The following is a 13,143-nucleotide window of genomic DNA, read 5'->3' on the forward strand; positions in this document are numbered from 1 at the left end:
GGGCCCATCTCTGAGCCTTAGCTGGGATGTGAGGGACACGAGAATAAAGCTGGGATGCAACCACCTGAATCTGTGCTCTGTGTCTACCAGCCGCATCTAGGAGTCACTAGGTGCCAGGGACACATGTGGCCTGGAATCCTTCTCTGCTGGCAGAGGCCTGTGGCCATTGGCCTCCTTGCCCTTCGTGGGGCAGCAAAGGGCTTTCTTCAGGGGAGGGGCCCGCTGGGCTGGCCTGGATGTCCCAGTGGTGGGGGGAGGGGGCGGAGGTTCTGGGTAGCCAGCAGAGTGGGTGGGGTCTGGGCTCCCGAGTGTGGGGCAGGAGAAGTACCCAGAGGGCCTGCGCCCGCCCCCTGTACCCTCTTCTCTCCTTTTATTTCTTCCTGCCTCTTCGTCCTCTCTCCTCCATGCCTTTGGGGGGGGGGGGTGGGCTGAGCCCCTCCCCAGGGAATTTACCGCCCTCGGGGTGTCGCCTGGTGCCAGGGGCTGTTGTGGAGGGACACACGAGGTGGGAAGGACGCCGGGGTCTCTGACCAGGGCCTCTGGGATGACTGACGCCCCGGAAGGGGGCCATTAGACTGGGCGGCAGGACGTGAGTCAAGGCACCTGGGGCCGCCCAGAGGAGGGTGGGGCTGCCCGGCTGAGGTGAGGCAACCTGAATCTGGGGGTGGGAAGAGCTGGGAGGGGTGGCCAGGCCAGCCTCCCCAGGGTGACCTACTGCAGCCTGACTCAGGGTTTCCACAGCCCTCCCCTTGGGGATAACCCACCGCTCTGCCTGCCTCCTCTCAGCCTGAGTTTTCTGAGGCTGGTGGCATGGGAGTGGACCCCCCTGGCCTCCAGTGGGGCTGAGCAGCTGGAAGCCCCTCCTATAGGCCTCGGGGCGGGGGGCTTTGATGGCTGCCCCACCCTATTGGTGGCCCCTGTCAGTTGTCAGGGAGGGGGACAAGGCTCTGGGCCTGATGGGGAGAGCAGGCCACCCCTATGTGGCTCTGACACCCCTTTTCGAGGTCTACTCTGTGCCAGGCTTGGGGAACCACAGGGGGCAGAGCCACATCGGGGTGCGCGCACTGGGTGGGCTGTGAAGGGTGGCTGGGGGCTGAGGTGCTTTTATAGGTCCGCTTGCTTTAGAGAGATTCGGTCAGAAAATCGGCTGCCCCTCCCTGCTGGGGGTCGGGCTGGGCTCCCTCTTGGTGCCCCTTGTAGGTAAGGGGAGCCCAGAGACAGGGCTTGGTCCTCAGGGTGCCTGTGCCCCCAGGCCTCCCCGGCAAAGGCAAGTCTACACGGGAGAGGGTCTTGCTGGCTGCGGGGGGTATAGACAGGGAGCCGGGCTGGGCCGGGCGGCTTCTGGGACCCTCTTAGCCTGCCCAGCACCAAGAGCGAGAGGCACGCTGAGTGAGAGGTGCAGGGCTGGGGCTGTGCTGGCAGTAGCTGGACAAGGGTGGCCGCGTGGCTTCAGGCTGCTCATCTGTCAAGGGGACCGACAGATCCCCTCCCCTATTTGCTGAGGTCAAGGAGTGATCAAAAACGAGGCAAGTGGGTTGTGATTTTTAGGAAATCCCTCACTTTCGCTGGCGGCTAAGAATTGGACAGAGCTGCTTGGCTGCCCTTAGGGCTGGCACCCTGGAGGGGAAGGCGGCTCTAAAGTACCTGAGTAGGACCCCCACCCCCCTTGGGGCACAGCCTGATGTGGACTTACCGCCCTGGGGCCAAACCTGGCTTGGGAGTGTCCGCCCCACAGAGGCTCCAGGTTATCCACGGACCCCAGGCATGGCTCCTAAGGGGTGTTCCCAGGTCCCCAGGATGGTCGCCTGGGGGCCCAGAGCGCACAGCCCTAGCACCAGCCCCCTGCGCCTGCGGGAGATGGGACCGCCCCGCCCGCCCGCAGCCCGGCGCTGTCACGTTCCAGCGCCTGACTCAGGCCGCGCGGGGCGGGGAGCTGGGAGGCGGCGCCGGCGCCCGCCTCAGCCCCGGAGGCGGCACCAGGAAGCTCCCGCCCCGGCCGGAGCCGCCATGTAACCGGCGCCGCCCGGAGCTGAGCCTCGCGGGCCCCAGCGACCCGCCGGCCATGGGGGACGAGGACGAGGACGAGGGCTGTGCGGTGGAGCTGCAGATCACCGAAGGTGGGGCAGCGGTGGCCCGGGGTGCAGGCCGGGTGATGGCTGCCCAGGCCGGCTGGGAGGGTTCATGCACTGGCTGGGTTCATTTGCCCCCTGTGCCCGCAGCCAACCTGACCGGGCACGAGGAGAAGGTGGGCGTGGAGAACTTCCAGCTGCTCAAGGTGCTGGGCACGGGAGGTGAGGAACCCTATCCACCGGCAGGTGTCCCAGGCATGGTGCCCCGGGCCTCCCGCTTGCACACCCACCTGGGTTGGGCCAGGCCACCGGCAGTGCCCCCCAGCCTCTGCCTGCCTTGCCTGCTTTGCCCTGCCCTGCCATGGTTTGCATGCCGACTCCCAGGGCTGCTCCACGTTGACGTTGCTCCTCCCTGGAAGGTCCTCCCGGATCTGCCAACACTCTTGGGGGCTTGCAGCTCTCCTGTGTGATTCACAGCTCCTCCCCTTGCGAGATGTGAGAGCCTTCTCCCCCACTTTGCAAACTCCCCTCCTCGGGTTTGACCGTCCCTCCCCTGTCTGCATGTACCTCTGCCTCCCTTCCTTGGCTTTGCATCCTCTTGCATCTGTCTCATCTTCCACAGGTTTGCACATGACCCGCCCTCCACCCCACCCCCACCCCCGCTGCAGGCCTCCCGGAGTTGTGTGCCCCCCAGCCTGGTTTGCACGTCCCCTCCCTGGTTTTGCTGAGCACCCTGCCGGGGGTGTGTACACCTTTTCCTTAGAAGGCTCTGCCAGTTTTTGCACACCTGCCTCTCACCCCAGCTCCCTCCCCCGACTTGCACACCCTCCTGGGTTGGCCGCATGCCCACCCTCACCAGTCTGCACCACCCTCCCGTTCATGGCCTACCCTCCGCCCACTCGCTGCTCCCACAGCCTACGGGAAGGTGTTCCTGGTGCGGAAGGCGGGCGGGCACGACGCGGGGAAGCTGTATGCCATGAAGGTGCTGCGCAAGGCGGCGCTGGTGCAGCGAGCCAAGACGCAGGAGCACACGCGCACCGAGCGCTCCGTGCTGGAGCTGGTGCGCCAGGCACCCTTCCTGGTCACGCTGCACTACGCCTTCCAGACGGACGCCAAGCTGCACCTCATCCTGGGTAAGGGCAGACACCTTCCAACCCTGGGGGCCATGGAGGCGGGGGGGCCACCCAAGGGGGCTACTTCGCAACTTTCACCCACCCCCCGCCCCCAGACTATGTGAACGGCGGCGAAATGTTCACCCACCTCTACCAGCGCCAGTACTTCAAGGAGGCTGAGGTGCGCGTGTATGGGGGCGAGATCGTGCTGGCCCTGGAACACCTGCATAAGGTGGGTGAGGACCTGGCCACCTGGCTGTGGCCGTGGGGACTGGGCCTGGGCCTTGGCCTTAGAAGGGGCCTGTGGACATAGCGGCCTTGGGCTTTCTGAGGGCTGGTGGCCTTGGTGGGGACGGGAGCTGCTTCCCTTAGGCCTCCTGGAAGGAAGGCCTCGGTGCTGCCTGGTGGGGTCTCCTCCCCTGGGGTCTCCTCGAAGGGGCTTTCCTCTCACAGGGAACTCGAGGCTGCTTCCTGGGGCCACGTTCACAGAACTTCTGCAAACGGAGACCTCATGCCTTGGCTCCCAAAGCCGTCATGAGATGGGGCTCCTCTCCCTGGGAACTTGGGGCCTGCTCCCCTGCGGCCTCTCCGTGGTGTCCTCCTTCCTTGCTTTTACATCTTAAATGGCTTGTCCTATCCAATGGCCCAGTCCCACCCCGGCCCCCCACAAGCATGGGAGGTCCCCTTCCCCAGGGACCAGGTGCAGGGACAGGAGCTGCAGGAGCGGAGGGTGTCGGGGGAGGAACCCTCAGTGCCTTCTTGCTCCTGCCAGCTGGGCATCATCTACCGAGATCTGAAGCTGGAGAATGTGCTCCTGGACTCCGAGGGCCATATCGTCCTCACGGACTTCGGGCTTAGCAAGGAGTTCCTGACAGAGGAGGTGAGTGAAGGGCAGTCTCGGCCTCCTGCACCCCCACGCAGGCCTTCCCTTCCCGGCTCTTGCTCCATGCCTGGCTCTGCGTTTCTTGGGGGTGCAGAGGTGAGTAGATCCAGGCCCTGCCTTCGGGGAGTTCCCACTGCCCCGACCCTCACAAGTCCAGCGAGTCTTACTCTGAGCCTTGGGCGGGTCCTCTTGCCCTCCCAGAAAGAGCGGACCTTCTCCTTCTGTGGCACCATCGAGTACATGGCCCCTGAGATTATCCGCAGCAAGTCGGGCCACGGCAAGGTGGGTTGGCAGGGGAGCAGAGGGGTGGGTGTGGTGAGGTAGGGGTGGCCGCAGGCCCTCACCCCGGCTCTGCCCCGCAGGCTGTGGACTGGTGGAGCCTAGGCATCCTGCTCTTCGAGCTGCTGACGGGGGCCTCGCCCTTCACCCTGGAGGGCGAGAGGAACACGCAGGCAGAGGTGTCTCGGTGAGCAGGGTTGGAAGCAGAGGGCGGCCGAGGGGCCTGGGCAGGGCTGGAGGGGGGGCTTGCTGCCCCTGACGCCCCCCCACCAATCCTCCCAGACGGATCCTGAAGTGCTCCCCTCCCTTCCCCCCCCGGATTGGGCCAGTGGCACAGGATCTACTGCAGCGGCTACTTTGCAAGGACCCCAAGAAGCGGCTGGGTGCAGGACACCAGGGGGCGCAGGAAGTTAAGAACCACCCCTTCTTCCAGGTGAGGGTCCTGGCTCGCCCCCATACCTGTCTGCACACACCGGGGCCGGGCTACTGCTCTGGGCTGGGGGACGCTGGAGGGGTGGTCTGAGGCTGGCCAGTTTCACTTGATTTGGAAAACCTCTCAGATAAAGAAACCAGGCTTGTCTTCTCAGCCGTCTCTATTGAAACTTGGAAGATGTGTTCTTGCAGGAAAGGATTCTAGGTTCATTGCCTGGTAGGGCTGGCAGGGACTTGAGAATGAATTCATCAGTCCTTTCACTGGACAGGTTCAGAGGAGCAAGGTGACTTGCCCAAGATCACACAGTAAAAGTGTAGAGCTGGGAACAGATCCCAGGTCTGCTGTCAGCCCAAATCTTATGACTCTTGCATCCACTCAGGGTTTTGGTCTTTGTACCTGTACAGGCTGTGTGCCTGTTCTTCAGATGGACATGTCTGAATCAACCACGTGGGTTTTGTTCACTTGTTAAAAGCACACACAGTTTAGGGTGCAGTGCAGAGTGAATTCTGTCCTAGTGAGACCTCACTGGCTCAGGCACTGTGCCTGGCCAGCATCATTGCCTAGCAGGGCCCTGTTAACAGTGAACACCTGTGTCTTGGCCCCTTGCTTGCATTATTTCATGTAAGCCTCAGAACCTTCCTGATTATCTTCATCTTTACAGATGAGGAAACTGAGGTTCAGAGAGGTTAAGTAATTTGCCCAAGATCACTGAGCTAAGTGATGGAGCTCAGATTTAAACCCGCAACTGGGTGGCTTGAAGGCCCATGCTCTTAACTGTTATGTTCTGTTTACATGTGGGTATTAAATTTGCCTTGTCTGACGTAGAAACAAAAGCATCCACTTCTGGGCACTTATAGTGGGCCAGGCACCCAGTTACCCTTGCTATGAGCGCCATCTCCTTGAATCTTCCCAGCAAGTACTGCTTGGAAGGGCCCTCAGAGAAGCTTTCTCAGACAGGAGTCTAAGTCTCTGCGGTGAAGATGTCCCTTTGTGGGCGAAGTGACTGAACAGTGTCAGTTTCCTTAAGTGAATTCCTCAACCCACCCTGAGCACATGCCAGGCCCTAGGTGCTGGGAGTAGGTGGGCCAGTAGTCACACTGGAGAGGCGCCCCAAGGTTTTCGAGGCCTGATGGTGCCCTTATTCCCCCTTCTCTTGAGACAGCCTCTTTGGTGATAGCAATGCTCAGGTCCCTGGTGCCAGAACTGGGGCCTTCAAGCCCAGGCCAGGCCTCTAGGCTGCAAGTGACAAAAAGTCCAACTCAAGATGGTGACATCTGTGGAACAGAGTCTGGCTGCTAAGAACAGAGATAGGAATGAATAGTGGTCTAAACAAGATAGACGTCTATTTATTTATTTATCTTCTCACATAAAAGAAATCCAGAAGTTGGCAGGCTGGGGCTGCTGTGGTGTCTTCATGAAGCCAAGTTCAATTTTTTTCTTTTTTCTTTTTAAATGCTCCTCTATTCTTAGCACGTAGCCTCTGTCCCCAAGGTTGCCTCGTGGTACAAGATGACTGCTGGAGCTCTTGCTATCTAGGTTGCTCTCCAGGTGGGAAGCACAAAGAAGAAGGAGTGGAAGGGCAAAAAGGGCACCTTACCAACTGTTCACCCTCCTCTTCAGGCTCTTTCCCTGGATTCCTACCTCGTAATTTTTGCTTACAAGTAATTGGTCACTGCGAGCTGCAAGGACGTTTATAAAATACTATTTTTTAGTTGTGTACATTGGTTCCTGAAATAAAATTGGGGCTATAGTACTAAGGAAGACCAGGAGAATGGATGTTGGGCAGGCAACGAACAGCCTCCGCCATACTAGTTTAAACATAAAAAGGAATGTGTTAGCTCCCATAAATGAAAAGTCCAAGGAAAAGTGGTCTGATTTCAGGCAAGGCTGAATCCAGGTGCTGAATCTATGTTATCAGGAATTTCTTTCTTTGTCTCTGGGTTCTGCTTTTCTGCACAGGTACTTCATCATTAGACATTGAGGGGGTCCCCAGCAGTTCCAGGCCCATATCCTCCCAGATTTAAGTCCAGTAGGAGAAAGAGATTTGGTTTTTTTTGCACATCAATTCTATTAAAAGCCCCAGAATTGGCTGAGTGTGGTGGAGGGGTGGTTCTCCAAGAGAAATAGGGATTCTGTTATCAGAGGAAGGGAAACAGAAGCTGAGGAGGCAGGAAGAACAGCTTCCCACACAAATGCCAGTGAGACCTTTGCCTCACTGAGGAGCTGCCTGGTGAGGGTGGCCTGAGTGGACAGGGGTTTCCACTTCCTGCCCTTTGACCCCCTATCTCTCATTCCTTTTCTCCAGGGTCTGGAATGGGCTGCTCTGGCTGCCAGGAAGATTCCAGCCCCATTCCGACCCCAGATCCGCTCAGAGCTGGATGTGGGCAACTTTGCAGAGGAATTTACCCGGCTGGAGCCTGTCTACTCACCCCCTGGAAGCCCCCCACCTGGGGATCCTCGCATCTTCCAGGTGAGTGAGCGTTCATAGAACCACAGATGCGGGGGAGGCAGGATGCTGCTACCAGCCTCAGCCCTGGCTGACCTGTGGGCACTGCATAGGCCCTGTGTCCTGATCAGGACTCAGCATCTCCTCTAGATCTCTCCACTCGCGTGGAATCTAGAATTGTCAGTCATAGAGACCGCCTTGGCAGGACATGCCTTTGAATTTCCTGGTTTATCTTGAAATTTCATGTTAATTTCCCTTCTTCTCCATCATATCTCTTTATTGTTATCTAAAAATATTGTTTTAAATTATTCACTTGCTTAAGGGGACACTTAGGAAGAGATGCCTTGTTTATACTGTGGCTTTGCATGTCCCTTTGGCATACCATATCACATTCCTGGGGGCATAGGCCCCCTCCACCCAGTTTTAGAAGCTTAGGCCTGTTGGACAAGTCCCAACTCCTTTGCTCGGCATACAAGGCCTTGCATGACGTGATCTCTGCTCAGCGCCCTAGCCTCAGCACTCTGTTATGCCACTCGGTGCTCTAGCACCTCTGAACTGCTCAGAGGTTCCAGAACACACCTCTGTACCTTTGCATATGTGGTTCCCTCAACCTGGAGGGAATAGTTGCTCACCTGGCAAAATTCAAGCCTTGCTGTCCAGTGCTGTCCGCATGTGAAGTCTTCCCTGCTCCTCTGGCCCTGGGTCACCCTTTCCTTGTGCACCAGCCCGCTACAGACAAAATCTCCTTCTAAACAGTTTGTCAGGTTTTATCCCGATGCTGACTGAGACTGCCTCACCTGGTCTGAAGCTCCCAGAGGGCAGGGACTATGTGTTTAATTTCTGTGTCCCTGAGTCCAGCTTGTAATTTCTGTGTCCCTGAGTCCAGCTTGGGGGCCTGGCCTGTAGGACATGGTCCATAAATATTAAATAAGAATAGGCCAATATCAAGTATGGGCGGATCAGTTCCCCTCTATGAAGCTCTCACAAGGGACAGCTCTGTGCTTGAATATCCCTCGATCTACTGCGATCCATCCTCGATCTCACAGTCCTAATGAGCAAGTTTTCTTGGGAATCAGTGGTCCCTTTCATTCATTCATTTAATGATTCAAAAATATGTATTGAGTGCCTTCAATGTGCCAGGCACTGACCTGGGCACTGGGGACGTAACAATAAACTTGACAGACAATAATCCCACCCACGTGGAGCTTGCATTCTAGCGCACAGTGGCGCTGCATTTTTAGGAGAAAACAACACATTGTTAAAATTACCCTTGAGAGTCCCTTGAATTGCCAGGATGTGGATTGTTAGGAAAGGCAAAGAATTAACTTTGGTTTCTCTTTACGTTTCCTCAGTAGCCCCCCTTGCAGAGGAGGCCAAAGTTTGATTTGAAAGGAAGGAATAAAGACTTTTTGTCCTGAGTGGGTAGAGTTGAATTCTCCTAAGTTAAGTATGTGTGATGCCAGGCCACAGTTCTTTCATGTATTCAGCCTATCATATTCTGGGCCACTACACTGTGCCAGATGATGCCCTTGGCACTTGGGGGGATCACTGTGATGAGAAAGGTAGAGTCACAGACTGGTGGGGGGACAGACATGGTCCCAAGAGATCATAGAACAAGGTGGAATAAAATGTCCACACATCCTTTGTGCACCAGGATGCAAAAGCAACATCCTCTACTCCTGGGTCTTTCCTCTGCCCCCGCCCTCCTTCCCGCTGGGTGTGGGCCTTCGGGGACTCCATCTGCACCTCCATCCACCCCTGACAACACCCCTCCTCCGCCAGGGATACTCCTTCGTGGCACCGTCCATCCTGTTTGACCACAACAACGCGGTGATGACCGATGTGCTGGAAGCGTCTATTGCTGGAGACCGGCCTGGCCGGGCAGCGTTGGCCAGGAGCGCCATGATGCAGGTGGGTTGGGCCAGGGTGGGGAGAAGTGGGCTTGGGGGCATCTGGGCTTGGGGACTCCAGATCTGGCTTCAGCAGGCGCACGCTGTGGCTCCGGTGAGGTCCGTAGCCTCTCTGAACTGGGGCGTGGCATGGCCGCAAGGCTCCCGGTAGGACCTCTGACGCGTCCCCTTTGCCCCCAGGACTCGCCCTTCTTCCAGCAGTACGAACTGGACCTGCGGGAACCCGCGTTGGGCCAGGGTAGCTTCTCCGTGTGTCGCCGCTGCCGCCAGCTACAGAACGGCCAAGAGTTCGCGGTCAAAATCCTCAGCCGCAGGTGGGCGGGTCCGGGGTGGGCGGGGTTCTGCTGAGCGGATTCGGGGAGGGCGGGGCCGGAGGTCAGCTGTCCTGACCCCGCCTGCCCTGCCCCCAGGCTGGAGGCGAACACGCAGCGCGAAGTGGCCGCCCTGCGGCTGTGCCAGTCGCACCCCAACGTGGTGAAGCTGCACGAAGTGCATCAGGACCAGGTGACGCCTTCCTGGGCTAGGGCGGAGCGCAGGGACGCTAGAGCCTGCCCGTGGGGGGCGGGGAGGAGGACAGGAGGCGGGGCCTGAGAGCGCCATGGGCGGGGCCTGAGGATAGGTACGGGGTTCTGAGGACCCGGAGGTCAGGGAAGTGGGATTTCAGGGGAGTAGGGCCTGAGGACCGGAAGGCGGAGCTGAGGATGGCCAAGGGAACGGGGCAGGGGGAGGATTTAGGGCGGCGGGTTTTAAGGTGGCCAAAGGGACGGGGGCCTGGAAAAAAGTACGGGGTAGAAACTGAAGCGAGTCCTAAGGTGGTTCTTGGGGTGGTCTTGAGGTCAGGGTTCGAACGCGGACGGGGCCTGAAGCCGGGGGCGGAGCTTGATGTTGACCGCGGGGCAGGATCTGGCTGGCGGGTGGGGCCCGGCCCGGTTGGGTAGGTGGTGACAGTAACCCAGGTGGTGACCTTGGCCCGTTGCGCCGCCCGCAGCTGCACACGTACCTGGTCCTGGAGCTACTGCAGGGTGGGGAGCTGCTGGAGCACATCCGCAAGAAGCGGCACTTCAGCGAGTCCGAGGCGAGCCAGATCCTGCGCAGCCTCGTGTCGGCCGTGAGCTTCATGCACGAGGAGGCGGGGGTGGTGCACCGCGACCTCAAGCCCGAGGTGGGCGCGGGGCCTCAGCGGACTGGGAGGGCTTCGGCGCGGAGGGCCAGTCTCTGACGGCCGCCTCGCCGCCCTCATAGAACATCCTGTACGCCGATGATACGCCCGGAGCCCCGGTGAAGATCATCGACTTCGGGTTCGCGCGTCTGCGCCCGCAGAGCCCAGCGGGGCCCATGCAGACACCCTGCTTTACGCTGCAGTACGCGGCCCCCGAGCTGCTGGCGCAGCAGGGCTACGACGAGTCCTGCGACCTCTGGAGCCTTGGCGTCATTCTGGTATGGGACGGGGTCTCCGAGGAGATGTCAGGGTCCTCCGAGCCTAGGGACAGGAGTTCTCTTGTTGGGGTGGCAGGGTTTGGTCTGAGGCTGGGGTCAGAAGTCGTCCTAATACAGAGGCGAGGTCTCTCTGGTGCTGGGGTCCGGGCATCCTAGTTTTAGGAGTTGGAAGTCAGAGTTCTTAACCCATGGGCCTCAGGGGTTAGCCTCTTGGAGAGGGTGAATGGTCCTGCAGTGGCTTAAGTCAGTCTCCTGGCCTCCACTGGCCCCCTAGTCTGGACTGGTCTCACTTTTCACCCCCCAGTACATGATGCTGTCAGGCCAGGTCCCCTTCCAGGGGGCCTCAGGCCAGGGCGGGCAGAGCCAGGCGGCGGAGATAATGTGCAAGATCCGCGAGGGGCGCTTCTCCCTTGACGGGGAGGCCTGGCAAGGCGTGTCTGAGGAAGCCAAGGAGCTGGTCCGAGGTGCGAAGCCGGAGGTCACAGATCATGGTTGGGGAGGGGGAGGCCATGGGGTCACGATGGGACAGGGATTGCAACTGGGTCAGGTGTCCTGGTGGGGGACTTGTGGGGAGGAGAGTGGGGCTGCTAGGATGTCTCTGGGGCGCAGCCTCTACACACAGCCCCCCAACACTTCCCCCGTCCTGCCTCCAGGGCTCCTGACTGTGGATCCCACCAAGCGGCTGAAGCTCGAGGGACTGCGGGGCAGCTCGTGGCTGCAGGACGGCAGCGCGCGCTCCTCGCCTCCGCTACGGACGCCGGACGTGCTGGAGTCCTCGGGGCCAGCTGTGCGCTCCGGGCTCAACGCCACCTTTCTGGTGAGGGGGGGGGGGGCGCCCTGCGAGGGGTGGGGGACCGAGGCTGGAGAGGCAGAGCCTGCGGCAGGCGACTCCGCAGAGTCCTGAAAGGTTGAGTTCAGCCGAGTCCAGGCCTCTGACCTGTCGGGACCCTGGCCGTTTGAGAGGCTGGAGGCCAAAGACCTGTTGGCCCTGACCTAGTGGTATGGGAAGGAAGGCCTGGGATGGGGGCCAAAGCTAGGATTTGGAAGTCGAGGCCGGGCCGGTGGGACTTACCGCCTCCTTTCCGCCAGGCGTTCAATCGGGGCAAACGCGAGGGTTTCTTCTTGAAGAGCGTGGAAAACGCGCCGCTGGCCAAGCGGCGGAAACAGAAGCTGCGGAGCGCCGCCACATCCCGCCGCGTCTCCCCCGTGCCCGCCGTCCCGGGCCGGGCACCCGCCGCCAAGGGAGCCCCCCGACGAGCCAACGGTCCCCTGCCCCCCTCCTAGCTCCCGTCACTGTGACCCCCTCCCCGGTCGGGGCTGTGTTCTAGGAGGCCGGCTCACTGCCCCCAGGCCTCCTGCATCGCTCCGCCCCGTCCCCAGGGATTGTTACCCTTCTCTCCCCTCCCCCCACCCCACCCCCAGACAGAGCAGAAGTATTTTTATAAGCAGAGAATTTTTTTAATGTCTTACCAGATAGAGTTAGAGATGCAGGGAGGGAGGGGGCCTGCTGGGGAGTGGAGTGGGGGGCCCTCTGCCTAGATGCTGCCTCATCTGGTGGAAGGCACTTCTCCCCCAGGGGGTTGCCCCGGCAGGGAAGGGCTCCTTCTCCATTTCTAAGCACTGAGTTGCCACAGGGAGAAACTGGGACCTCTCCCCTGCCCTCCCCTGAGGTCCTGCTCTTGGGAGGGGGCACCCCTCAAGCTGTCACTTTATGGACTGTTTGTGCAATTACGTCCACCAAAGACCTGTGTCGGGGGTGCTCAGTGAGAGGCCCTGGGGGACCCCCTGAAGCATTTCTGCCTCACTTCATGTCACCTGCTTCCCCCTATTGAGGCTAAGGAAGGAGGTAGGCGACCCCCTAAAAGGGGAGGCCCCCTTCTCACCCATCCCCTCCCCTTTGGCACAGCTGCCCCTAGCTGGGGGTGGCGCCTTGGGAGTCTGGGGTGGGCATCCACAGTCACTGCCTCAGCCCATCCAGGCTGTGCCTTTGACTTTAAAATAAAAGTCTACCCAGTGCTGTGTGTGGCATGTGTGTGTGTATGTGTTGGGGGTGTGTATGGGCAGAGGTCCTGGGGCTACCTTCCAGCCAACGGGGCCTGAGACCTCAAAGAGGAGGGACAGGGCAGACCCCTCTGGGTAAGATGGTACCCTTTGTCCTTGGCTTTTGACATGAGGGTCAAACAGTTATCTTGGGTGTGTATCTGACACCTCTGCCATGTATCATTTAGGATTCTCCTGGTTGTACGTAATAGAAAACCCAACCTAATCTTGCTTCAGCAGAACAGGATTTTTAGGCTTTTTGAACTACACAACCCAGGGGTAGCTTCAGGCAAGACCTGATCAGGATGCAAACATACGATCAGGACTCAGCTCCCCAGTCTCGGCTTTTTATCCTGTCGTGGGTTTTTTTGGTGTTGTTGCAGACTTGGAGGACTCTCCTTTTGGCCCCAAGATGGGTGGCAGGTGCTCCAGGGGACTACAGATTGAAATCTGGTGGTAAAGAGAGTCTTTGTTTTAGTAGCATTCCTGGCAGGAATCCTGAGATGTACTCCAATTGGATCCAGTTAGGTCAAG

General features: G+C 59.4%; 1 protein-coding gene across 2 annotated transcripts; it reads left to right on the plus strand.

Annotated features, from left to right (window-relative positions):
* The first annotated feature begins 1,983 nt into the window (after positions 1-1,983).
* Positions 1,984-12,586, plus strand: RPS6KA4 (ribosomal protein S6 kinase A4). 2 transcript variants are annotated; one of them, XM_068555384.1, is made up of 17 exons: positions 1,984-2,117; positions 2,220-2,291; positions 2,984-3,202; positions 3,298-3,413; positions 3,954-4,061; positions 4,266-4,346; positions 4,427-4,530; positions 4,626-4,776; positions 7,082-7,246; positions 9,005-9,133; positions 9,313-9,446; positions 9,543-9,636; positions 10,121-10,294; positions 10,375-10,569; positions 10,874-11,033; positions 11,223-11,386; positions 11,659-12,586. In XM_068555384.1, exons 1-17 carry the CDS (start codon positions 2,063-2,065, stop codon positions 11,851-11,853), a joined length of 2,316 nt encoding a protein of 771 aa, XP_068411485.1. In that variant the 5' UTR covers positions 1,984-2,062; the 3' UTR covers positions 11,854-12,586. The 2 variants fall into 2 exon arrangements, with proteins under 2 accessions (XP_068411485.1, XP_068411486.1); XM_068555385.1 differs by lacking the exons at positions 10,874-11,033; positions 11,659-12,586 and having other exon boundaries at positions 11,223-11,305.
* The last annotated feature ends 557 nt before the right edge of the window (positions 12,587-13,143 follow it).

Source organism: Eschrichtius robustus, chromosome 11 (assembly GCF_028021215.1).
Source record: "Eschrichtius robustus isolate mEscRob2 chromosome 11, mEscRob2.pri, whole genome shotgun sequence".
Lineage (NCBI taxonomy): Eukaryota > Metazoa > Chordata > Mammalia > Artiodactyla > Eschrichtiidae > Eschrichtius > Eschrichtius robustus.